Source organism: Coregonus lavaretus (assembly GCF_964263955.1).
Source record: "Coregonus lavaretus genome assembly, chromosome: 12".
NCBI lineage: Eukaryota > Metazoa > Chordata > Actinopteri > Salmoniformes > Salmonidae > Coregonus > Coregonus lavaretus.
In genome coordinates this window covers 1905548-1932443 of record NC_139999.1, presented here as the reverse complement: position 1 = coordinate 1932443, position 26896 = coordinate 1905548, and the positions used below count along the sequence as shown (strand labels likewise).

At 44.7% G+C, this 26896-nt stretch overlaps 1 protein-coding gene across 1 annotated transcript in view; it reads left to right on the top strand.

Moving 5' to 3' along the window:
• Window positions 1-26896, top strand: part of stab1 (stabilin 1) — a 169129-nt gene that overhangs the window by 87198 nt on the left and 55035 nt on the right. The window contains exons 33-49 of the mRNA XM_084172495.1: window positions 206-340; window positions 1799-1927; window positions 2113-2166; window positions 4027-4140; window positions 4369-4454; window positions 4613-4722; window positions 6545-6640; window positions 6808-6853; window positions 7360-7442; window positions 12162-12287; window positions 14271-14344; window positions 18824-18895; window positions 20364-20483; window positions 20833-20880; window positions 20991-21065; window positions 23346-23492; window positions 26002-26133. Of these exons, the coding sequence (XP_084028621.1) occupies window positions 206-340; window positions 1799-1927; window positions 2113-2166; window positions 4027-4140; window positions 4369-4454; window positions 4613-4722; window positions 6545-6640; window positions 6808-6853; window positions 7360-7442; window positions 12162-12287; window positions 14271-14344; window positions 18824-18895; window positions 20364-20483; window positions 20833-20880; window positions 20991-21065; window positions 23346-23492; window positions 26002-26133 (1647 nt within the window). The remainder of the gene's footprint in view (window positions 1-205; window positions 341-1798; window positions 1928-2112; window positions 2167-4026; window positions 4141-4368; window positions 4455-4612; window positions 4723-6544; window positions 6641-6807; window positions 6854-7359; window positions 7443-12161; window positions 12288-14270; window positions 14345-18823; window positions 18896-20363; window positions 20484-20832; window positions 20881-20990; window positions 21066-23345; window positions 23493-26001; window positions 26134-26896) is intronic.

The following is a 26896-nucleotide window of genomic DNA, read 5'->3' as shown; positions in this document are numbered from 1 at the left end:
CCAGCAACTGGGAGGATATTCAGCGGTTGAATTACATTTATTCAGAGCGCGCAAGGGAACCACGCCCGTTACACACCTTCATAAAGGAATACCAGCTACTGAGAAGTGCGCAGGAAAGGCGTGCTTAAGAAAGGTGTAATTTCGGAGAAAAAAAATCGGAATCAGGCCCTCATTGCATAATAACTATGTTGTTCCTTGTCAACAGGGTGAAGAGGTATTTAAATACCACGTCATTCTTCAGGAACAGCTGTTCCCGGATCATCTGCGGGACGGGATGGTGAAGAGCACGTTACTGGGGAAGGCCTATCAGATCATGTTCCACCTGGGCAAGAACAATGAGGTACGCTATTCACTATTTGGCAGTTGTTTGATTGATATTTTTTAAATTAGTTAATTGGTTTGATTGATTGGTTGATTTTATTTATTTAATATTTTGTAACACCTGGGGTGTTTCCCATACTACCCTGCTCCACACTCTCATGCTCCAAGTGCATTCTCCGAGGACGTTCTCTTGAGTACTAGCTAGTTAAACAGGCAAAAATGACCTAAAGCTAATGTTACGCAAGGTAGATGTCAATTCTTTAGCTAGCTAACAAATCTTTGTGGCTAGCTACAGTAGCTAGCCAGTTAGCCCTGTTGACGTACTATGGAGTAACCCATTCACTGAACCTTCCTTCTACTAGCCAGGTCAATGGCAATAGAGACGAAACAAGATGTACACAAAGCAAACGTTTTACTTAATAACTATCAGCTAGCTATATGTGAATCATAATAATGTAGCTAACCAGATAGTGTAACAGGCAAAAATGACCTAAAACCAATGTTATCCAAGGTGTCAATTCTTTGTGGGTAGCCAGCTAACAATTCTTCGTGGCTATCTGGCTAGCTAACAGTAGTAGCTCGCTAACAGTAGTAGCTAGCCAGTTAGCTCTATTGACTTACTATGGGCTCTCGACTGGCCTATGTGCTCGTGGGACCCATCCTCTGCTCGCTCGACTACGGTCAGCGCTCTCGACTGGCCTATGTGCTCGTGGGACCCATCCTCTGCTCGCTCGACTACGGTCAGCGCTCTCGACTGGCCTATGTGCTCGTGGGACCCATCCTCTGCTCGCTCGACTACGGTCAGAGCTCTCGACTGGCCTATGTGCTCGTGGGACCCATCCTCTGCTCGCTCGACTACGGTCAGCGCTCTCGACTGGCCTATGTGCTCGTGGGACCCATCCTCTGCTCGCTCGACTCAGTGTTTGTTTGCTCAATTATGTTTCATTTAGCTCTACAGCACCATCTCGCGAATGATAGATTTTACAGATCAATTATACGCAATATTCATGGATTAAATGAAATGGGGCAGTCGTTCTCCCCTGGGACGTCTGAAGGTTATAGGGGCAGTCGTTGTCCCCTGGGACATCTAAAGGTTATAGGGGCAGTCGTTCTCCCCTGGGACGTCTGAAGGTTATAGGGGCAGTCGTTGTCCCCTGGGACATCTAAAGGTTATAGGGGCAGTCGTTCTCCCCTGGGACGTCTGAAGGTTATAGGGGCAGTCGTTGTCCCCTGGGACGTCTAAAGGTTATAGGGGCAGTCGTTGTCCCCTGGGACGTCTAAAGGTTATAGGGCACTACTTTTGACCAGAGCTCCAGGTTTTCAAAAAATTCCCGGTTGGAAGATTCCCATAATAAGGAGGGAATCAGCAGGAAATATGGAATCCTCCAACCAGGATTTCAGGAAAACCTGGGAATTTTGGGAAAGTTACAGGAATTGTTGCAGCACTTATTTTGGTTGTTATCTGAACGTGTTTCAGACGTTGGCCAACGATGTTCTGCTGGATGGGAGCCACAGTGAGACGAGATACGGGGTGGTCCTGGCTGTTCCCCAAGTCTTACAGGTCCATAAGAACCGATGCAGCCAAGACGTGGTCCTACGGGTCAGAGTAAGTGTGTGTGTGTGTGTGTGATGTGAGTCAGTCAGTCAGCTTTACTGATGGATGGAGACAGGAGGGTCGTGATGTGATGTGGTGAACTATGTCATATAGAAATGTATCAGTACAGTACAGTATCTTACAGAGGAATGTTTTCTCTTTCTGGGTGCGTGTGTGTATTTTGTTCTTTTTCCAAGGGGAGGTGCTCAGCCTGTGATGAAAAACCCAGATGTTTTGTTAGCTACAAACCAGTAAGACTCTAAACATTAAAACATAAACAACCAACATTTTCTATCTCTCTTTTTATCTTTATTCATTTATTTCCATTCACTGTTCCTGCTATTATATCTTTAGCACTATGATGATATTATAATAATTTGACCGAGTTTAGTTATGAGTGCATTGTAACCACCGGTCTTAAACGTTATTCCAAATGTGCATTTCCCCCATATCCTTTAGTGTGGAGCTACAGTGGCTTGCGAAAGTATTCACCCCCATTAGTATTTTTCCTATTTTGTTGCCTTACAACCTGGAATTAAAATATATTTTTTTGGGGGGTTTGTATCATTTGATTTACACAACATGCCTACCACTTTGAAGACGCAAAATATGTTTTATTGTGAAACAAACTAGAAATAAGACCAAAAAAACAGAAAACTTGAGCGTGCATAACTATTTACACCTTTTGCAGCAATTACAGCTGCAAGTCCCTTGGGGTATGTCTCTATAAGCTTGGCACATCTAGCCACTGGGATATTTGCCCATTCTTCAAGGCAAAACTGCTCCAGCTCCATCAAGTTGCATGGGTTCCGCTGGTGTACAGCAATCTTTAAGTCATACCACAGATTCTCAATTGGATTGAGGTCTGGGCTTTGACTAGGACATTCCAAGACATTTAAATGTTTCCCCTTAAACCACTCGAGTGTTGCTTTAGCAGTATGCTTAGGGCCATTGTCCTGCTGGAAGGTGAACCTCTGTCCCAGTCTCAAATCTCTGGAAGACTGAAACAGGTTTCCCTCAAGAATTTCCCTGTATTTAGCGCCATCTATCATTCCTTCAATTCTGACCAGTTTCCCAGTCCCTGCCGATGAAAAACATCCCCACAGCATGATGCCGCCACCACCATGCTTCACTGTGGGGATGGTGTTCTCGGAGTGATGAGAGGTGTTGGGTTTGCACCAGACATAGCGTTTTCCTTGATGGCCAAAAAGCTCAATTTTAGTCTCATCTGACCAGAGTACCTTCTTCCATATGTTTGGGGAGTCTCCCACATGCCTTTTGGCGAACACCAAATGTGTTTGCTTATTTCTTTCTTTAAGCAATGGCTTTTTTCTGGCCACTCTTCCGTAAAGCCCAGCTCTGTGGAGTGTACGGCTTAAAGTGGTCCTATGGACAGATAGTCCAATCTCCACTGTGGAGCTTTGCAGCTCCTTCAGGGTTATCTTTGGTCTCTTTGTTGCATCTCTGATTAATGCCTTCCTTGCCTGGTCCATGAGTTTTGGTGGGCGGCCCTCTCTTGGCAGGTTTGTTGTGGTGCCATATTCTTTCCATTTTTAAATAATGGATTTAATGGTGCTCCGTGGGATGTTCAAAGTTTCTGATGTTTTTTTATAACCCAACCCTGATCTGTACTTCTCCACAACTTTGTCCCTGACCTGTTTGGAGAGCTCCTTGGTCTTCATGGTGCCCCTTGCTTAGTGGTGCCCCTTGCTTAGTGGTGTTGCAGACTCTGGGGCCTTTCAGAACAGGTGTATATATACTGAGATCATGTGACAGATCATGTGACACTTAAATAAAGTCCACCTGTGTGCAATCTAACTAATTATGTGACTTCTGAAGGTAATTGGTTGCACCAGATCTTATTTAGGGGCTTCTAGCAAAGGGGGTGAATACATATGCACGCACCACTTTATTTTTTAGATGTTATTTTTTTCATTCCACTTCACCAATTTGGACTATTTTGTGTATGTCCATTACATGAAATCCAAATAAAAATCCATTTAAATTACAGGTTGTAATGCAACAAAATAGGAAAAACGCCAAGGGGGATGAATACTTTTGCAAGGCACTGTACGTTGTGTCTCTGTTAATTATGTTGTCCTGCAATGTAGGTCATGAGTCAGTACCCTCCGAACATGAGATCTAACTGCAAGTACAGGAAGCGGGTGGGCTCTAGGAGGAAGTCCGTGGCGGGCTGCATTATTGATTGTTTGAGGACGACACAGGTGAGATATCATACAGGAGGATTCTTTGGTTGATTATTGGTTGATTGATAAATGTTATTGTCCCTGAGAATAAATAGTTTTCCACAACTCACAAATTTAACATATACAACAAACAACCCAGCCAATACAGATAATAAAACCAGTTTATCTTGTATGAATGAATATAGTCCCATAGGGCTCTGGTCAAAAGTACTCACACTCTGACGAGCGCTGTCTGCTGTGTTGCAGGACCACACGTGCTGCTCGGGATACTTTGGTCATGACTGTTTTAAATGCCCTGGGGAGCTGGACAACTGGTGCTCAGGGAACGGAAGGTACAGTACACAGGACTAGAATGAGTAGAACGGCCGTCCCCACTCATGTCAATGATGCCATAATAGGTGGACTGTCTGATGGCCATTTTGAATGTACACATGGGTTTTCCAGTCAAATTGCCAGAGGTTAATTGTGTTCATTGTGTTTCTATGGGCAGGTGTATGGATGGGAACCTGGGGACTGGGGAGTGTCTGTGCAACGAGGGTTTCCACGGGACAGTCTGTGAGACCTGCGAACCGGGACGCTACGGCAAGGACTGCAAGTCAGGTATATTATATATACACTGTACACAGGCCTGAGCCTGGCTGACTGGCTGACTGGCTGGCTGGCTGGCTGGCTGGCTGACTGACTCACTGGCTGACTGACTGACTGGCTGGCTGACTGACTGGCTGGCTGGCTGGCTGGCAGGCTGGCTGGCTGACTGGCTGGCTGACTGACTCACTGACTGGCTGACTGACTGGCTGGCTGACTGGCTGACTGACTGGCTGGCTGACTGACTGACTGACTGACTGGCTGACTGGCTGGCTGACTGACTGACTGGCTGGCTGACTGACTGGCTGGCTGACTCACTGACTGGCTGGCTGACTCACTGGCTGGCTGACTGACTGACTGGCTGGCTGACTGACTGACTGGCTGACTCACTGACTGGCTGGCTGACTCACTGGCTGGCTGACTCACTGGCTGACTCACTGACTGACTGACTGGCTGACTGACTGGCTGGCTGACTCACTGACTGGCTGGTTGACTGACTGGCTGGCTGACTCACTGACTGGCTGACTGACTCATTGACTGGCTGGCTGACTGACTGACTGGCTGGCTGACTCATTGACTGGCTGGCTGACTGACTGGCTGGCTGACTCATTGACTGGCTGGCTGACTGACTGACTGGCTGGCTGACTCATTGACTGGCTGGCTGACTCACTGACTGGCTGGCTGACTCATTGACTGGCTGGCTGACTGACTGACTGGCTGGCTGACTCATTGACTGGCTGGCTGACTGACTGGCTGGCTGACTCATTGACTGGCTGGCTGACTGACTGACTGGCTGGCTGACTCATTGACTGGCTGGCTGACTCACTGACTGGCTGGCTGACTCATTGACTGGCTGGCTGACTGACTGACTGGCTGGCTGACTCACTGACTGGCTGGCTGACTGCCTGGCTGACTGGGTCATTGACTGACTGATTATATGTTTTAGATAATAGAAAACACACATACAACCACAATATCTAAGAAATAGAAGTACATGCATTTACAAACTTTAGAGGGTAGAATATTATTGGTGTTTAGGATGTTGTTTTCTTTACTTTGACTAATCAGAGTGCAGCTGTGCTAACTATGCTAACTATGTTACAACAACATGCGTTTGACTGGTCAGAGTGCAGCTGTGCTAACTATGCTAACTATGTTACAACAACATGTGTTTGACTGGTCAGAGTGCAGCTGTGCTAACTATGCTAACTATGCTAACTATGTTACAACAACATGTGTTTGCCTGGTCAGAGTGCAGCTGTGCTAACTATGCTAACTATGTTACAACAACATGTGTTTGACTGGTCAGAGTGCAGCTGTGCTAACTATGCTAACTATGTTACAACAACATGTGTTTGACTGGTCAGAGTGCAGCTGTGCTAACTATGCTAACTATGTTACAACAACATGTGTTTGACTGGTCAGAGTGCAGCTGTGCTAACTATGCTAACTATGCTAACTATGTTACAACAACATGTGTTTGCCTGGTCAGAGTGCAGCTGTGCTAACTATGCTAACTATGTTACAACATCATGTGTTTGCCTGGTCAGAGTGCAGCTGTGCTAACTATGCTAACTAGGTTACAACAACATGTGTTTGACTGGTCAGAGTGCAGCTGTGCTAACTATGCTAACTATGTTACAACAACATGTGTTTGCCTGGTCAGAGTGCAGCTGTGCTAACTATGCTAACTATGTTACAACATCATGTGTTTGACTGGTCAGAGTGCAGCTGTGCTAACTATGCTAACTATGTTACAACAACATGTGTTTGCCTGGTCAGAGTGCAGCTGTGCTAACTATGCTAACTATGTTACAACATGTGTTTGCCTGGTCAGAGTGCAGCTGTGCTCATGGGAAGTGTCTGGATGGAGTGACAGGAAACGGGAGGTGTGTTTGCTACAAAGGCTGGAGAGGAGTCAACTGCTCCAAGGGTATGTACAGTACTGTAGGCCGAAGACCCTAATGTTACCATATTCCCTATGGGAGCTGGTCAAAAGTAGTGCACTATATAGGAAATAGGGTGCCATTTGGGATAGAAATGTGATTCTGGGGTAAGAAACGTTCCGCTCACTCTCTCTCTCTCTTTCTCTCTCTGTAGAGATCCTGTCTGACGCCTGTGGCGGAATCTGTGATGAAAATGCAAAGTAAGTTCCAAAATGGCACCCTATTCCCTATATCAATCACATTTATTTTATAAAGCCCTTTTTATAGCAGCAGTTGTCGCAAAGTGCCCCAAAGACCCCGAAGACAAAGCAACACAGCTGCAGAAACTCAGTGACTAGGAAAAACTTCCTAAAAAGGCGAGAACCTAGGAAGAAACCTAGAGAGGAACCAGGCTCCGAGGGGTGGCCAGTCCTCTTCTGGCTGTGCCGGGTGGAGATTATAAGAGAACATGGGGGGAGGGGAGAGGAGTCAGGCCAGGAAATCCTGAGGCATGGTCCTAGGGCTCAGGTCCTCCGGGAGGAGGAGGAGGAGGGGGGCAGAGAGAGGGAGAGGAGAATTAGAGGGAGCATGCCTAAGATCACTCTGGACAACAGATAAGACAGGAGAATTAGAGGTCACACTATATGTAGTGCACTACTTTTGACCAGAGGCTGAGTCATTCAATCAAAAGATGATTGATGATTGATCTTGTGTGTGTGTGTTTCAGCTGTAAGCCCAGGGAGACTGAAACAGAGGGCCCTAGATGCCAGTGTGTTGCAGGCTTCACGGGAAACGGAACCGTCTGCACAGGTCTCTAACATTTTACTGTTGTAGAAGGACTATTCTGATTATGGATGTATACAGTGCCTTCCGAAATAATTCATACCCCTTGATTTATTCCACATATTGTTGTGTTACAGACAGAATTCAAAATGGATTAAAGGGATTTTTTCTCTCTCACCCATCTACAAAAATGAACCCATAATGACAAAGTGAAAACATGTTTTTAGAAATGTTTGCACATTTTATGAAAATTAAATACAGAAATATCTAATTTGCATACAGTACCAGTCAAAGGTTTGGACACACCTCCTCATTCCAGTGTTTTTCTTTATTTGTACTGTTTTCTACATTGTAGAATAATAGTGAAGACATAAAAACTATGAAATAACACAAATGGAATCATGTAGTAACCAAAAAAGTCTTAAACAAATCAAAATATATTTTATATTTGAGATTCTTCAAAGTAGCCACCCTTTGCCTTGATGACAGCTTTGCACACTCTTGGCATTCTCTCAACCAGCCTCATGAGGTAGTCACCTGGAATGCATTTCAATTAACAGGTGTGCCTTCTTAAAAGTTAATTTGTGGAATTTATTTCCATCTTAATGCGTTTGAGCCGATCAGTTGTGTTGTGACAAGTTAGGGGTGGTATATAGAAGATAACCCTGTTAGGTAAAAGACCAAGTCCATATTATGGCAAGAACAGCTCAAATAAGCAAAGAGAAACAAAAGTCCATCATTACTTTAAGACATGTAGATTAGTCAATACGGAACATTTCAAGAACTTTGAAAGTTTCTTCAAGTGCAGTTGCAAAAACCATCAAGCACTATGATGAAACTGGCTCTCATGAGGACCGCCACAGGAATGGAAGACCCAGAGTTACCTCTGCTGCAGAGGATAAGTTCATTAGAGTTACCAGCTAGATAGGCCAGTGACAAAACATCTACATTTAATCCATTTTAAATTCAAGCTGTAATACAACAACATATGGAAAAAGTAAAGGGGTGTGAATACTTTCTGAAGCCACTGTCCACATTTTGTTAGGTTCCAGCCTTATTCTAAAATTGAATAAATAGTTTTTTCCCCTCATCAATCTACAAATGATACCTCATAATGACAAAGCAAAAACAGGTTTTTAGAATTTTTTGCTGAAATATTACATTTACATAAGTATTCAGACCATTTACATTTACATTTTAGTCATTTAGCAGACGCTCTTATCCAGAGCGACTTACAGTTAGTGAGTGCATACATTGTCATACTTTACTCAGTACTTTGTTGAAGCACCTTTGGCCGAGATTACATTCTTGAGTCTTCTTGGGTATGACGCTACAAGCTTGGCACACCTGTATTTGGGAAGTTTCTCCCATTCTTCTCTGCAGATCCTCTCAAGCTCTGTCAGGTTGGATGGGGAGCGTTGCTGCACAGCTATTTTCAGGTCTCTCCAGAGATGTTCGATCAGGTTCAAGTCCGGGCTCTGGCTGGGCTACTCAAGGACATTCAGAGACTTGTTCCGAAGCCACTCCTGCGTTTTCTTGGCTGTGTGCTTAGGGTCGTTGTCCTGTTGGAAGGTGAACCTTCTCCCCCAGTCTGAGGTTCTGAGCGCTCTGGAGCAGGTTTTCATCAAGGATCTCTCTGTACTTTGCTCTGTTCATCTTTCCCTCAATCCTAACTAGTCTCCCAGTCGCTGCCACTGAAAACCATCCCCACAGTATGATGCTGCCACCACCATGCTTCACCGTAGGGATGGTGCCAGGTTTCCTCCAGACGTGACGCTTGGCATTCAGGCCAAATAATTAAATATTGGTTTCATCAGACCTGAGAATCTTGTTTATCATGGTCTGAGAGTCTTTAGGTGCCTTTTGGCAAACTCCAAGCGGGCTGTCATGTGCCTTTTACTGAGGAGTGGCTTCCGTCTGGCCACTCTACCATAAAGACCTGATTGGTGGAGTGCTGCAGATATGATTGTCCTTCTGGAAGGTTCTCCCATCTCCACAGAGGAACTCTGGAGCTCTGTCAGAGGGACCATCGGTTTCTTGGTCACCTCCCTGACCAAGGCCCTTCTCCCCCGATTGCTCAGTTTGGCCGGATGGCCAGCTCTAGGAAGAGTCTTGGTGGTTGCAAACTTCTTCCATTTAAGAATGATTGAGGCCACTGTGTTCTTGGGGACCTTCAATGCTGCAGAAATGTTTTGGTACCCTTCCCCAGATCTGTGCCTCGACACAATCCTGTCGCGGAGCTCTACGGATAATTCCTTCGACCTCATGCCTTGGTTTTTGCTCTGACATGCACTGTCAACTGTGGGACCTTATGTAGGCAGGTGTGTGCCTCATGTCCAATCAATTGAATTTACCACAGGTGGACTCCAATCAAGTTGTAGAAACATCTCAAGGATGATCAATGGAAACAGCATGCACCTGAGCTCAATTTCGAGTCTCATAGCAAAGGGTCTGAATACTTGTGTAAATAAGTTATTTCTGTTTTTGATTTTTATAAATTTGCTAAAATTTCTAAAAACCTGTTTTCACTTTGTCATTATGGGGGTATTGTTTGTGTCTGGAACTCTATTGGAGGGATGCGATTCAATTCTTCCACTAGAAATTCCATCATTTTGTGTTTTGTTGATGGTGGTGGAAAACACTGTCTCAGGCGTCGCTCCAGAGTCTCCCATAAGTGTTCAATTGGGTTGAGATCATCTGGTGACTGAGACGCACAAACACTCCCTTTAAACCCCCTACGCTCCTTTGAGGCCCCTCTTTCAAAGTCACTGAGATCTCTTCTTCTATGGTAGCCAAAATAATGGGCAACTGGGCATGTTTTATACATGACCCTAAGCATGATGATGTTTTAATTGCTTAATTAACTCAGGAACTACACCTGTGTGGAAGCACCTGCTTTCAATATACTTTGTATCCCTCATTTACTCAAGTGTTTCCTTTATTTTGGCAGTTACATTGAGGGGGGAAAAGTATTTGATCCCCTGCTGATTTTGTACGTTTGCCCACTGACAAAGAAATGATCAGTCTATAATTTTAATGGTAGGTTTATTTGAACAGTGAGAGACAGAATAACAACAACAAAAATCCAGAAAAACGCATGTCAAAAATGTTATAAATTGATTTGCATTTTAATGAGGGAAATAAATATTCCTGTTGGTTCCTGTTGCGTCATGCTGATGGCAGAGTCAGGATTTGGCGGAAGCAGCATGAGTCCATGGCCCCATCCTGCCTGGTGTCAACGGTACCGGCTGGTGGCGGTGGTGTACTGGTGTGGGGAATGTTTTCCTGGCACACGTTAGGTCCAAATGTTCTGTAGGCAAAGGTTTTATCGTGCCCACTTCACGACTGTCTTGGTGTGCTTGGACCATGTTAGTTTGTTGGTGATGTGGACACTAAGGAACTTGAAGCTCTCAACCTGCTCCACTACAGCCCCATCGATGAGAATGGGGGCCTTTTCTTTTTCCTGTAGTCCACAATCATCTCCTTTGTCTTGATCACGTTGAGGGAGAGGTTGTTGTCCTGGCACCACACGGCCAGGTCTCTGACCTCCTCCCTATAGGCTGTCTCGTCGTTGTTGGTGATCAGGCCTACCACTGTTGTATCATCGGCAAACTTAATGGTGGTGTTGGAGTCATGCTTGGCCACGCAGTCATGGGTGAACAGGGAGTACAGGAGAGGACTAAGCACGCACCCCTGAGGGGCCCTTGTGTTGAGGGTCAGCGTGGCAGATGTGTTGTTACCTACCCTTACCACCTGGGGGCGTCCCGTCAGGAAGTCCAGGATCCAGTTGCAGAGGGAGGTGTTTAGTCCCAGGGTCCTTAGCTTAGTGATGAGCTTTGAGGGCACTATGGTGTTGAACGCTGAGCTGTAGTCAATGAACAGCATTCTCACGTAGGTGTTCCTTTTGTCCAGGTGTGAAAGGGCAGTGTGGAGTCCGATTGAGATTGCATCATCTGTGGATCTGTTGGGGCGGTATGCTAATTGGAGTGGGTCTAGGGTTTCTGGGATGAAGGTGTTGATGTGAGCCATGAGCAGCCTTTCAAAGCACTTCATGGCTACAGACGTGAGTGCTACGGATCTGTAGTCCTTTAGGCAGGTTACCTTGGTGTTCTTGGTCACATGGACTATGGTGGTCTGCTTGAAACATGTAGGTATTACAGACTCGGTCAGGGACATTTTGAAAATGTCAGTGAAGACACTTGCCAGTTGGCCAGCGCATGCTCAGAGTACACGTCCTGGTAATCCGTCTTGTGAATGTTGACCTGTTTAAAGGTCTTACTCACATCGGCTACGGAGAGCGTGATCACACAGTCGTCCGGAACAGCTGGTGCTCTCATGCATGCTTCAGTGTTGCTTGCCTCGATGCGTGCATAGAAGTAATTTAGCTCGACTGGTAGGCTCGCGTCACTGGGCAGCTCGCGGCTGTGCTTCCCTTTGTAGTCCGTAATAGTTTGCAAGCCCTGCCACATCCGACGAGCGTCGGAGCCGGTGTAGTAGGATTCAATCTTAGTGCTGTATTGACTCTTTGCCTGTTTGATGGTTCATCGGAGGGCATAACGGGATTTCTTATAAGCGTCCGGGTTAGAGTCCCGCTCCTTGAAAGCAGCATCTCTACCCTTTAGCTCAGTGCGGATATTGCCTGTAATCTATGGCTTCTGGTTGGGGTATGTACGTACGGTCACTGTGGGGGTCAACTAAACTGGTCAACTAAATGGTAAACTAAATTGGTAAACTAATGTTCCGTAGAGGTGAACCTGTGTGCCACTGGGAACGGAGGCTGTGCTCAGGTTGCCAACTGCATCAAGACGTTACCTGGGGAGAGGACCTGCACCTGTCCAGAAGGATACACTGGAGACGGGCTGTGGTGTCTAGGTATGGCGTGTGATTGATTGATTGATTGATTGATTGAGTGATTGAATTCATTAAATAATTAAGAATAAGAATAAATAATTAAAAGTAGTAATCTGCTCCAGCCGAAGACATTACATTACATACAACATTATGGAGCCCGAAGCTTAGTCAGCAAGATGGCAGGTGGGCAAGACGCTTTACACTCAATGCAATTAAACACAACATTATGGAGCCCGAAGCTTAGTCAGCAAGATGGCAGGTGGGCAAGACGCTTTACACTCAATGCAATTAAACACAACATTATGGAGCCCGAAGCTTAGTCAGCAAGATGGCAGGTGGGCAAGACGCTTTACACTCAATGCAATTAAACACAACAACACCAATTACAAAATATTTACGACCAATCAGCAGTGTGTCTCAGACCGGAGTTAAAATACTATAGTTTATCTGGGCTTAACTGAGCTTCTCTGGCTTAATGGGCCAAGAGAATGGTCCCAAAACTGCAAAACCCATCTGGAACTAGATCAAAAGCAAAAAAATTCTAATAGTACTTGAACACAGGTCTGATGTGTTTAATCAACACTACTTCCTAACAACTCCACTACTTTATGAACCATTACTGGACGGAACTTCTACCATACGTCCCAAATGGCACCCTATTCCCCCATTGGGTCCTGGTCAAATGTAGTGCACTATATAGGGAAATGGGTTGCCATTTGGGATGCATACTAACCGCTTCAAACCAGGACTCAACTACAGTTGTGATGACAAGGCGTTTGTCTGCTCCGGTCTCATTTCAATAGAAAATGGTTATATAGAGGATAAAGAAATGAAATACAAACTAACAAATCCTCTGGAACAACAACCTGTGGTCCTGTACTGCAGGTGGTTTGAGATTTTAATTATTTACTTATTTTTTATATAGATCTTCTTGATTTTGTAAATAAAAAATGTTATTCCAAAAATGAAAAAAGTTTGGAGTATTAATGGTAATATTAATGGTAATATTAATGGTAATATTAATGGTGATATTAATGGCAATATTAATGGTATTATTAATGGTATTATTAATGGTATTATTAATGGTATTATTAATGGTAATATTAATGGTAATATCAATGGTAATATTAATGGTAATATCAATGGTATTATCAATGGTAATATTAATGGTAATATTAATGGTATTATTAATGGTAATATTAATGGTAATATTAATGGTAGTATTAATGGCAGTATTAATGGTGATATTAATGGTGATATTAATGGTAATATTAATGGTATTATTAATTGTATTATTAATGGTAATATTAATGGTAATATTAATGGTATTATTAATGGTAATATTAATGGTAATATTAATGGTAGTATTCATGGTAGTATTCATGGTAGTATTCATGGTAATATTAATGGTAGTATCAATGGTAATATCAATGGTAATATTAATGGTAATATTAATGGTAGTATTAATGATGATATTAATGGTAGTATTAATGGTAATATTAATGGTACTATTAATGGTACTATTAATGGTACTATTAATGGTAACATTAATGGTAATATTGATGGTAATATTAATGGTATTATTAATGGTAATATTAATGGTAATATTAATGGTAATATTAATGGTAATATTAATGGTAATATTAATTGTATTATTAATGGTATTATTAATGGTAATATTAATGGTATTATTAATGGTAATATTAATGGTAATATTAATGGTTTTGTTGCAATTTTACTTTGACAAATTGTTTATAATCATAATAATAACAATAGGCCTTTACATTTATTTCATTTCACTTATTTATTTATTTATTTATACTTACATTTACTGATAACCTTGACTCTAAATTTAACCGGCAAGATGTTTTATGTTAAAAAATTCCATGACTCTCGCGAATGGTGGTCAAGAGCATTTGACTGTGATTTGGTCCCTAAATGGAAAGGTTGGGAACCGCTGATCTAAAAGGGAATGACAATGGGATGTTTTTTTGTTTGTTGCAGAGATAGACGGTTGTTTAGTAAACAACGGTGGATGTTCCAGGATCGCAGAGTGCATCAAAACAGGACCGAACCAGGTAAGATTACACTGAGTGTTAAATGGTATTCCCTATTTTAGACAAGGCCCTGGTAGCATTTGGGACACAGTCACTTTATCATTGCAATAAACTGGCCTCCTCGCTGAATAAAATAGAAATACAGGTCAGGTACGTCTGAGTATTTGTGTTTGTATTTATTATGGAGGCAGCAGCTACTCTTCCTGGGGTTTATTATGGATCCCCATTAGTTCCTGCCAAGGCAGCAGCTACTCTTCCTGGGGTTTATTATGGATCCCCATTAGTTCCTGCCAAGGCAGCAGCTACTCTTCCTGGGGTTTCTTATGGATCCCCATTAGTTCCTGCCAAGGCAGCAGCTACTCTTCCTGGGGTTTATTATGGATCCCCATTAGTTCCTGCCAAGGCAGCAGCTACTCTTCCTGGGGTTTATTATGGATCCCCATTAGTTCCTGCCAAGGCAGCAGCTACTCTTCCTGGGGTTTATTATGGATCCCCATTAGTTCCTGCCAAGGCAGCAGCTACTCTTCCTGGGGTTTATTATGGATCCCCATTAGTTCCTGCCAAGGCAGCAGCTACTGTTCCTAGGGTCCAACCAAAAATAACATTATTACACCACTACATATCTAAAATACAACATTTATAATACCTCCATACAGTTGAAGTCAGAAGTTTACATACACTTAGGATGGAGTCATTCAAACTCGTTTTTCAACCACTCCACAAATGTCTTGTTAACAAACTATAGTTTTGGCAAGTCATTTTTCCAACAATTGTTTACAGAAAGATTATTTCACTTATAATTCACTGTATCACAATTCCAGTGGGTCAGAAGTTTACATACACTAAGTTGACTGTGCCTTTAAACAGCTTGGAAAATTCCAGAAAATTATGTCATGGCTTTAGAAGCTTCTGATAGGCTAATTGACATCATTTGAGTCAATTGGAGGTGTACCTGTGGATGTATTTCAAGGCCTACCTTCAAACTCAGTGCCTCTTTGCTTGACATCATGGGAAAATCTAAAGAAATCAGCAAAGACCTCAGAAAATAAATGGTAGACCTCCACAAGTCTGGTTCATCCTTGGGAGCAATTTCCAAACGCCTGAAGGTACCACGTTCATCTGTACAAACAATAGTACGCAAGTATAAACACCATGGGACCACGCAGCCATCATACCGCTCAGGAAGGAGACGCATTCTGTCTCCTAGAGATGAACGTACTTTGGTGCAAAAAGTGCAAATCAATCCCAGAACAACAGCAAAGGATCTTGTGAAGATGCTGGAGGAAACGGGTACAAAAGTATCTATATCCACAGTAAAACGAGTCCTATATCGACATAACCTGAAAGGCCGCTCAGCAAGGAAGAAGCCACTGCTCCAAAACCGCCATAAAAAAGCAAGACTACGGTTTGCAACTGCACAAGTACAAAGATTGTACATTTTGGAGAAATGTCCTCTGGTCTGATGAAGCAAAAATAGAACTGTTTGGCCATAATGACCATCGTTATGTTTGGAGGAAAAAGGGGGTTTCTTGCAAGCCGAAGAACACCATCCCAACTGTGAAGCACGGGGGTGGCAGCATCATGCTGTGGGGGTGCTTTGCTGCAGGAGGGACTGGTACACTTCACAAAATAGATGGCATCATGAGGAAGGAAAATTATGTGGATATATTGAAGCAACATCTCAAGACATCAGTCAGGAAGTTAAAGCTGGATCGCAAATGGGTCTTCCAAATGGACAATGACCCCAAGCATACTTCCAAAGTTGTGGCAAAATGGCATAAGGACAACAAAGTCAAGGTATTGGAGTGGCCATCACAAAGCCCTGACCTCAATCCTATAGAAAATGTGTGGGCAGAACTGAAAAAGCGTTTGCGAGCAAGGACGCCGACAAACCTGACTCAGTTACACCAGCTCTGTCAGGAGGAATGGGCCAAAATTCACCCAACTTATTGTGGGAAGCTTGTGGAAGGCTACCCAAAACATTTGACCCAAGTTAAACAATTTAAAGGCAATGCTACCAAATACTGATTGAGTGTATGTAAACTTCTGACCCACTGGGAATGTGATGAAAGAAATAAAAGCTGAAATAAATCATTCTCTCTACTATTATTCTGACATTTCACATTCTTAAAATAAAGTGGTGATCCTAACTGACCTAAGACAGGGAATTTCTACTAGGATTAAATGTCAGGAATTGTGAAAAACTGAGTTTAAATGTATTTGGCTAAGGTGTATGTAAACTTCCGACTTCAACTATACATACGTATGTGTAGAGTATGTGTGCTGGCGTGTGTGTCTGCCTGTGTGTGTGTCTCCTCACAGTCCGCATTGTTCCATCATTTGTATTTTTATCTTCTTCTTTTTTTATCCAACAAATATGAAAATGTATGTGCTCACTAACTGTAAGTCGCTCTGGATAAGAGCGTCTGCTAAATGACTAAAATGTAAATGTAAAAGTCATTCTCTCCTCTACTTTGAGCCATGCATGTGTAATTGATGTTAGCTCTCTGTGTACATTTAAGGGACACCCGTGCTGCTCCGTTCTGGGCCAACTGTAATTAGCCTATGTCACTCTCTGTGGCACTTGACCATATGACTGGGCAGTAGTCCCAAAGATTTTTATAACTTACCCAAGATAGACCATAGCCTGTCATTTCCAATGGGAGCAAATTAATCATAGTGGGCAGAACAAGCAAGGAGGTGGGCAGAGCCAAGGACGAGCTAGTGAGATCCTATTGGCGCGTTCTAAAATGTATTTGCATATTTCCATTAGGGAACGCCTACTGTGTGAAGTGCACCTGTGCAATAACTTAATTCGCCACACTCTTTCTAAACAATGCAATTTATAGAAACTTTGTCAAAGGGTAAAGTCTACAAAACGCAGTCCACTCTGTTTGTTACAGATTCTAGTTTTGTAAACAGAAAACTGTATGGAGATCAAATGTTTCATTGATGAGAAAATTTGCAAAATGTCGGCCAAAATCCATCTCACTCCATCTTCTCCCACTGCCGGCCACTGGGCTTTCACTCATCACCATATTTGGTAGTGAGTGGAAACGGCAACCGGATGCTTCACATTTATACATCTGGTGAAATATCATTATTCTATATGTGGTAGTCCAGGTGCAACAAAACTAGGGCCTGTAGGACCTGCCTTGTTGATAATGCTGTTAAGAAGGCAGAGCAGAGCTTTATTATGGACAGACTTCTCCCCATCTTAGCTACTGTTGCATCAATATGTTTTGACCATGACAGTTTACAATCCAGGGTTACTCCAAGCAGTTTAGTCATCTCAACTTGTTCAATTTCCACATTACTCATTACAAGATTTAGTTGAGGTTTAGTGAATCACTTGTCCCAAATACAATTGTTTAAGTTTTTGAAATATTTAATACTTATTACTTGCCACCCATTCTGAAACTAACTGCAGCTCTTTAAGTGTTGCAGTCATTTCAGTTGCTGTAGTAGCTGACGTGTTTTGTGTTGACTCATCAGCGTACATAGACACTGGCTTTACTCAGAACCAAATCATTAGTAAAGATTGAAAAAAAAGTAATGGGCCTAGACAGCTGCCCTGGGGAATTCCTGATTGTACCTGGATTATGTTGGAGTGGCTTCCATTAAAGAACACCCTCTGTGTTCTGTTAGACAGGTAACTCTTTATCCACAATATAGCAGGTGGAGTAAAGCCATAACACATACGTTTTTCCAGCAGCAGACTATGATCAATAATGTCTAACAAAACAGCTCCTTCTTCTTATCAATTTCTTTCAGACAATCATCAATCATTTGTATAAGTGCCGTACATGTTGAATGCCCTTCCCTGTAAGCGTGCTGAAAGATTTGTTTACTGTGAAATAGCATTGAATCTGGTCAAACACATATGTTTTCAAAAGTTTACTAATGGTTGGTAGTAGGCTGATTGGTAAAGGGTGCTTTGCTATTCTTGGGTAGCGGAATTACTTTTGCTTCCCTCCAAGCCTGGGGGCACACACTTTCTAGTAGGCTTAAATTGAAGATACGGCAAATAGGAGTGGCAATATAGTCTGCTATTATCCTCAGTAATTTTCCATTCAAGTTGTCAGACACCGGTGGCTTGACATTGTTGATAGACAACAGTATAATTTTCACCTCTTCCACACTCACTTTGCGGAATTCAAAATGACAATTCTTGTCTTTCATAATTTGGTCAGTTATACATGGATGTGTAGGTTCAGAATTTGTTGTTAGCATGTCATGCCTAAGTTTGCTAATCTTGCCAATTAAAAAATAATTAAAGTAATTAAAAAATCATTAAAATATCAGTGGGTTTTGCGATGAATGAGCCATCTGATTCAATGAATGATGGAGCTGAGTTTGTCTTTTTGCCCAAAATTTAAGGTGCTCCAAAGCTTTTTACTATCATTCCCATTCCTTCATTTATCTTGTTTCATAGGGTAGTTTCTTCTTATTTTTGTTTAGTTTAGTCCCGTGAGTAACAAACTGTGCCACCTGTTTCAGGTTGCCTGTAACTGTTTATCTGGCTACACTGGGAATGGACTGTTCTGCTACCCGTTCAACCCCTGTCGGATTGTGAGTACTGGTTCATAGTGCACTACTTTAGACCAGAGAATGGTACCCTATTCCCTATATAGTGCACTACTTTAGACCAGAGAATGGCACCCTATTCCCTATATAGTGCACTACTTTAGACCAGAGAATGGTACCCTATTCCCTATATAGTGCACTACTTTAGACCAGAGAATGGTACCCTATTCCCTATATAGTGCACTACTTTAGACCAGAGAATGGCACCCTATTCCCTATGTAGTGCACTACTTTAGACCAGAGAATGGCACCCTATTCCCTATGTAGTGCACTACTTTAGACCAGAGAATGGAACCCTATTCCCTATATAGTGCACTACTTTAGACCAGAGAATGGCACCCTATTCCCTATATAGTGCACTACTTTAGACCAGAGAATGGCACCCTATTCCCTATATAGTGCACTACTTTAGACCAGAGAATGGCACCCTATTCCCTATATAGTGCACTACTTTAGACCAGAGAATGGCACCCTATTCCCTATATAGTGCACTACTTTAGACCAGAGAATGGCACCCTATTCCCTATATAGTGCACTACTTTAGACCAGAGAATGGCACCCTATTCCCTATATAGTGCACTACTTTAGACCAGAGAATGGCACCCTATTCCCTATATAGTGCACTACTTTAGACCAGGGAATGGCACCCTATTCCCTATATAGTGCACTACTTTAGACCAGAGAATGGCACCCTATTCCCTATATAGTGCACTACTTTAGACCAGAGAATGGCACCCTATTCCCTATATAGTGCACTACTTTAGACCAGAGAATGGCACCCTATTCCCTATATAGTGCACTACTTTAGACCAGAGAATGACACCCTATTCCCTATATAGTGCACTACTTTAGACCAGAGAATGGCACCCTATTCCCTATATAGTGCACTACTTTAGACCAGAGAATGGCACCCTATTCCCTATATAGTGCACTACTTTAGACCAGAGAATGGCACCCTATTCCCTATATAGTGCACTACTTTAGACCAGAGAATGACACCCTATTCCCTATATAGTGCACTACTTTAGACCAGAGAATGGCACCCTATTCCCTATATAGTGCACTACTTTAGACCAGAGAATGGCACCCTATTCCCTATATAGTGCACTACTTTATACCAGAGAATGGCACCCTATTCCCTATATAGTGCACTACTTTAGACCAGAGAATGGCACCCTATTCCCTATATAGTGCACTACTTTAGACCAGAGAATGGCACCCTATTCCCTATATAGTGCACTACTTTAGACCAGAGAATGGCACCCTATTCCCTATATAGTGCACTACTTTAGACCAGAGAATGGCACCCTATTCCCTATATAGTGCACTACTTTAGACCAGAGAATGGCACCCTATTCCCTATATAGTGCACTACTTTAGACCAGGGCCCTATAGGGAATAGGGCGCCATTTGGGACATAGCCCTGGTGGTGTATACTCTGTTATGTTTCCAGGACAACGGGGGCTGTGGACGGTACGCCAGGTGTCGTTATGTGGGCAACGGAGAGAGGAACTGCACCTGTACTGGGGGACACATAGGAGACGGCTTTGACTGCCGTGGCAAGACCCGCATGGTGAGTCAGTGGTGTGTGTGTGTGTGTGTGTGTGTGTGTGTGTGTGTGTGTGTGTGTGTGTGTGTGTGTGTCTGTGTGTGTGTCTGTGTGTGTATCTGTGTGTGTATGTGTGTGTGTGTGTGTCTGTGTGTGTGTGTCTGTGTGTGTGTGTGTGTGTGTCTGTGTGTGTGTCTGTGTGTGTGTCTGTGTGTGTGTATCTGTGTGTGTCTGTGTGTGTGTGTATCTGTGTGTGTGTGTGTGTGTGTGTGTGTGTGTCTGTGTGTGTCTGTGTGTGTATCTGTGTGTGTGTGTGTGTGTGTGTGTGTGTGTCTGTGTGTCTCTGAATTCATTTTCCAATGGATATTTGCAGGAGATATTTCGCCAGTCAGATGCTGCGTTGTACCGTCGGATATTGATGGTGAGTCAGTGTGTTGTTGTAGGATGTCTATGGTAATGACATTTCACTTCCCTATGTGATTATTCATGTTCTGCATATTTCTGATGAGGCTAATGCTTGTGGTTCCCCAGGTGTCTGATGCAAGGAGTCTCTACGGTGATGGGCCCTTCACTACATTCATACCTCCTGCAAACAGCAACTTCTCAGTATGTCAAAGATTATACTTTTTTTTAATGTTCATGTGTGTGGGACGGGTCTGCGTATGGGGACGGGTCTGCGTATGGGGACGGGTCTGCGTATGGGGACGGGTCTGCGTATGGGGACGGGTCTGCGTATGGGGACGGGTCTGCGTATGGGGACGGGTCTGCGTATGTGTGTGGGACGGGTCTGCGTATGGGGACGGGTCTGCGTATGGGGACGGGTCTGCGTATGTGTGTGGGACGGGTCTGCGTATGGGGACGGGTCTGCGTATGGGGACGGGTCTGCGTATGTGTGTGGGACGGGTCTGCGTATGGGGACGGGTCTGCGTATGTGGACGGGTCTGCGTATGGGGACGGGTCTGCGTATGGGGACGGGTCTGCGTATGGGGACGGGTCTGCGTATGTGTGTGGGACGGGTCTGCGTATGGGGACGGGTCTGCGTATGGGGACGGGTCTGCGTATGGGGACGGGTCTGCGTATGGGGACGGGTCTGCGTATGTGTGTGGGGACGGGTCTGCGTATGGGGACGGGTCTGCGTATGGGGACGGGTCTGTGTATGTGTGTGGGACGGGTCTGTGTATGTGTGTGGGACGGGTCTGCGTATGTGTGTGGGACGGGTCTGCGTATGTGTGTGCATGCCCCCAAGCCATAAGACTCCTGAACATCTAATCAAATGGCTACCCAGACTATTTGCATTGTCCCCTCCCCTCTTTTACGCTGCAGCTACTCTATGTATCTATGCATAGTCACTTTAATAACTCCACCTACATGTACATATTACCTCAGTTACCTCGACTAACCGGTGCCCCCGCACATTGACTCTGTACCGGTACCGCCTGTATATAGCCCCCAGCACATTGACTCTGTACCGGTACCCCCTGTATATAGCCCCCAGCCCATTGACTCTGTACCGGTACCCCCCTGTATATAGCCCCCAGCCCATTGACTCTGTACCGGTACCGCCTGTATATAGCCCCCAGCCCATTGACTCTGTACCGGTACCGCCTGTATATAGCCCCCAGCCCATTGACTCTGTACCGGTACCCCCTGTATATAGCCCCCAGCCCATTGACTCTGTACCGGTACCCCCTGTATATAGCCCCCAGCCCATTGACTCTGTACCGGTACCCCCTGTATATAGCCCCCAGCCCATTGACTCTGTACCGGTACCCCCTGTATATAGCCCCCAGCCCATTGACTCTGTACCGGTACCGCCTGTATATAGCCCCCAGCCCATTGACTCTGTACCGGTACCGCCTGTATATAGCCCCCAGCCCATTGACTCTGTACCGGTACCCCCTGTATATAGCCCCCAGCCCATTGACTCTGTACCGGTACCCCCTGTATATAGCCCCCAGCCCATTGACTCTGTACCGGTACCCCCTGTATATAGCCCCCAGCCCATTGACTCTGTACCGGTACCCCCTGTATATAGCCCCCAGCCCATTGACTCTGTACCGGTACCCCCTGTATATAGCCCCCAGCCCATTGACTCTGTACCGGTACCGCCTGTATATAGCCCCCAGCCCATTGACTCGGTACCGGTACCGCCTGTATATAGCCCCCAGCCCATTGACTCGGTACCGGTACCCCCCTGTATATAGCCTCCCTGTTGTTATTTTACTGCTGCTCTTTAATAATTTTTTATTTAAATTTTTTAGTAATCTACTTTTTACTTAACACTTATTTTTCTTAAAACTGCATTGTTGGCTATGGGCTTGTAAGTAAGCATTTCACTGTAAGGTCTACACCTGTTGTATTCAGCGCATTTGACAAATGCAATTTTGATTTGTTAGGGTGTGTGGATAAGGATGTGGGTTAGTCTCTGTAAACTCTCTCTCTCTCCAGATAGAGACGTGGGAGTCACAGGGCCGCAGCCTAGACCTGGCCAACTACCACATTGACTCTCTCTCTCTCTCCAGATAGAGACGTGGGAGTCACATGGCCGCAGCCTAGACCTGGCCAACTACCACATTGACTCTCTCTCTCTCCAGATAGAGACGTGGGAGTCACAGGGCCGCAGCCTAGACCTGGCCAACTACCACATTGACTCTCTCTCTCTCCAGATAGAGACGTGGGAGTCACAGGGCCGCAGCCTAGACCTGGCCAACTACCACATTGACTCTCTCTCTCTCTCCAGATAGAGACGTGGGAGTCACATGGCCGCAGCCTAGACCTGGCCAACTACCACATTGACTCTCTCTCTCTCTCCAGATAGAGACGTGGGAGTCACAGGGCCGCAGCCTAGACCTGGCCAACTACCACATTGACTCTCTCTCTCTCCAGATAGAGACGTGGGAGTCACATGGCCGCAGCCTGGACCTGGCCAACTACCACATTGTGTCCTGTGAGACTCTGATGCTCTCTGATCTGAAGACCACCTTAAAAGCCGTTGCCGTCTCCGGACACCAGCTCACCTTCAGCCTCAAGGAGGTGAGTCCCAAATGGTACCCTATTCCCTTTAGAGTGCACTACTTTGGACTATTTCTGTCTCGGGACAAGGCTTGCTTCTCCAAAGCCTACTTCTCCTAGGCCTACTTCTCCTAGGCCTACTTCTCCTAGGCCTACTTCTCCTAGGCCTACTTCTCCAAGGCCTACTTCTCCAAGGCCTACTTCTCCAAGGCCTACTTCTCCAAGGCCTACTTCTCCAAGGCTTACTTCTCCTAGGCCTACTTCTCCTAGGCCTACTTCTCCTAGGCCTACTTCTCCTAGGCCTACTTCTCCTAGGCCTACTTCTCCTAGGCCTACTTCTCCTAGGCCTACTTCTCCAAGGCCTACTTCTCCAAGGCCTACTTCTCCTAGGCCTACTTCTCCAAGGCCTACTTCTCCTAGGCCTACTTCTCCAAGGCTTACTAATACTTACAACTTTTGACCAGACTAAAAGAGTTTGGCATCATACAATTTGCGTGCCAGAGGATCAGAGTGTTTCATTCTTAATTTTAGGACCCTTTTAGGTATCAAAAAAATAACTAAAAGTTTTTTGATAAAAGATTGAATTAGTCCTTTACTACTAAAGCCCATAGCAACACATTGAATAACACTTTCATAAATGGCAAAAAAGACAGTTAAAAAATATATCATAAGGAATAAGGTTTTGAAGTGTCTGTCCTAAATCTAGGAGATAGAGAACAGCTCAGAGAGAACCCCGTCATGTTCGTGAGAGCCTAATCTCTCCATAGAGGGGTCGTCTCAGAGAGAACCCCGTCATGTTCGTGAGAGCCTAATCTCTCCATAGAGGGGTCGTCTCAGAGAGAACCCCGTCATGTTCGTGAGAGCCTAATCTCTCCATAGAGGGGTCGTCTCAGAGAGAACCCCGTCATGTTCGTGAGAGCCTAATCTCTCCATAGAGGGGTCGTCTCAGAGAGAACCCCGTCATGTTCGTGAGAGCCTAATCTCTCCATAGAGGGGTCGTCTCAGAGAGAACCCCGTCATGTTCGTGAGAGCCTAATCTCTCCATAGAGGGGTCGTCTCAGAGAGAACCCCGTCATGTTCGTGAGAGCCTAATCTCTCCATAGAGGGGTCGTCTCAGAGAGAACCCCGTCATGTTCGTGAGAGCCTAATCTCTCCATAGAGGGGTCGTCTCAGAGAGAACCCCGTCATGTTCGTGAGAGCCTAATCTCTCCATAGAGGGGTCGTCTCAGAGAGAACCCCGTCATGTTCGTGAGAGCCTAATCTCTCCATAGAGGGGTCGTCTCAGAGAGAACCCCGTCATGTTCGTGAGAGCCTAATCTCTCCATAGAGGGGTCGTCTCAGAGAGAACCCCGTCATGTTCGTGAGAGCCTAATCTCTCCATAGAGGGGTCGTCTCAGAGAGAACCCCGTCATGTTCGTGAGAGCCTAATCTCTCCATAGAGGGGTCGTCTCAGAGAGAACCCCGTCATGTTCGTGAGAGCCTAATCTCTCCATAGAGGGGTCGTCTCAGAGAGAACCCCGTCATGTTCGTGAGAGCCTAATCTCTCCATAGAGGGGTCGTCTCAGAGAGAACCCCGTCATGTTCGTGAGAGCCTAATCTCTCCATAGAGGGGTCGTCTCAGAGAGAACCCCGTCATGTTCGTGAGAGCCTAATCTCTCCATAGAGGGGTCGTCTCAGAGAGAACCCCGTCATGTTCGTGAGAGCCTAATCTCTCCATAGAGGGGTCGTCTCAGAGAGAACCCCGTCATGTTCGTGAGAGCCTAATCTCTCCATAGAGGGGTCGTCTCAGAGAGAACCCCGTCATGTTCGTGAGAGCCTAATCTCTCCATAGAGGGGTCGTCTCAGAGAGAACCCCGTCATGTTCGTGAGAGCCTAATCTCTCCATAGAGGGGTCGTCTCAGAGAGAACCCCGTCATGTTCGTGAGAGCCTAATCTCTCCATAGAGGGGTCGTCTCAGAGAGAACCCCGTCATGTTCGTGAGAGCCTAATCTCTCCATAGAGGGGTCGTCTCAGAGAGAACCCCGTCATGTTCGTGAGAGCCTAATCTCTCCATAGAGGGGTCGTATTAGTTCATAGGCCAAACCGTTTTCGTGAGAAGACAGATTTCCCCGGGACGTCTCCTGGTCTGACAAACAGCGCTGTAGCTCTGTCACCATCCACTGCAGATGGAAGGCCGACATCGGCGGATTGAGACGCACCCAATGTAAACAACAAATATCTCTAGCTTAAACTGACAGATTTTGATGCCCATTTTTTTTTTATTATGTAAATGTTTTATTGGAACTCTCTTTGGCGTTGGTCTATTAACTAAAACTCCATCCAACCAAAAACAGGCTGAAATTTCAGGCGGTCTTTTCAAACAGCTCTCACACTAAAAGGGCATTTAAAATCATTTTCACAATTTCACAGTATTTTTCCAACCTCATAGTGTGGAAATGTATATAAAACACAGGAAAATCACGTTTTTGACTGCATTGGTACTTTAACTAAGTTTCTCTCTACCCCCCCCCCCCCCCACCCCCCCTTTCAGGGTTTTGTGTACATTAATGATGACGCTAGGATCGTCTCCAGTGATTTTGTTACAGCTGACGGTGTGATTCACTACATTGACAAGGTCCTCACCCCGTATGTCCTGAAGGATCAAAAGGACGTGCCATCCAAGGTAGGCTATCGCTGCCAAGTAAATATACTGTATGCCAAGTAAATATACTGTATGCCAAGTAAATATACTGTATGCCAAGTAAATATACTGTATGCCAAGTAAATATACTGTATGCCAAGTAAATATACTGAATGCCACTTTGCAGACGCTTTGATCCAAAGCTTTTTTGTTTTGTTTTTTCCAAAGCTACTTACAGACATAGCATGCATACGTTTTCCATATGGGTGGCCTCAGCGGGAATCAAACCCATGATCCTGTCATTGCAAGCGCCATGCTGTCCCGTACTACGTAGGAGTTAGGGCGCTGCCATTTGGGACGCAATTCACAATTTACTCCCCAAATAAGTTGCATTGATTTGAAAAGCACTCGTGACTAGGGATTCACATTTTCCTCCGGGAATAATTCATATTTATCCCAAGAGTCCCAGGAAATACAGCAAAGCATTTAAAACCAGGATGGTCACTATGCCAGGGTCCTCCCAGAATAAGAGGGGAGCTGCGCCACCTTGTTGGCTTGGATGCGCCACTATGTATTTCAGAGAAAATTAAACTGATATTTAGTAATGATAGAGTAGCTATCTGTGATCGCCAATGAAATTGCGAAACAGGACGTTCATATAATTCTGAGCGCCATGTTCCTCAATTAATTCAGCGCATTTCAGCAGTAGGCCAGGCCATCTCGACACGGTCAGGACGCTCGGAGCGCTCAGGCTACGGCGTTCTCGAATCATACAAACTTTGAAAATGGCAAATGACCAAAGTTG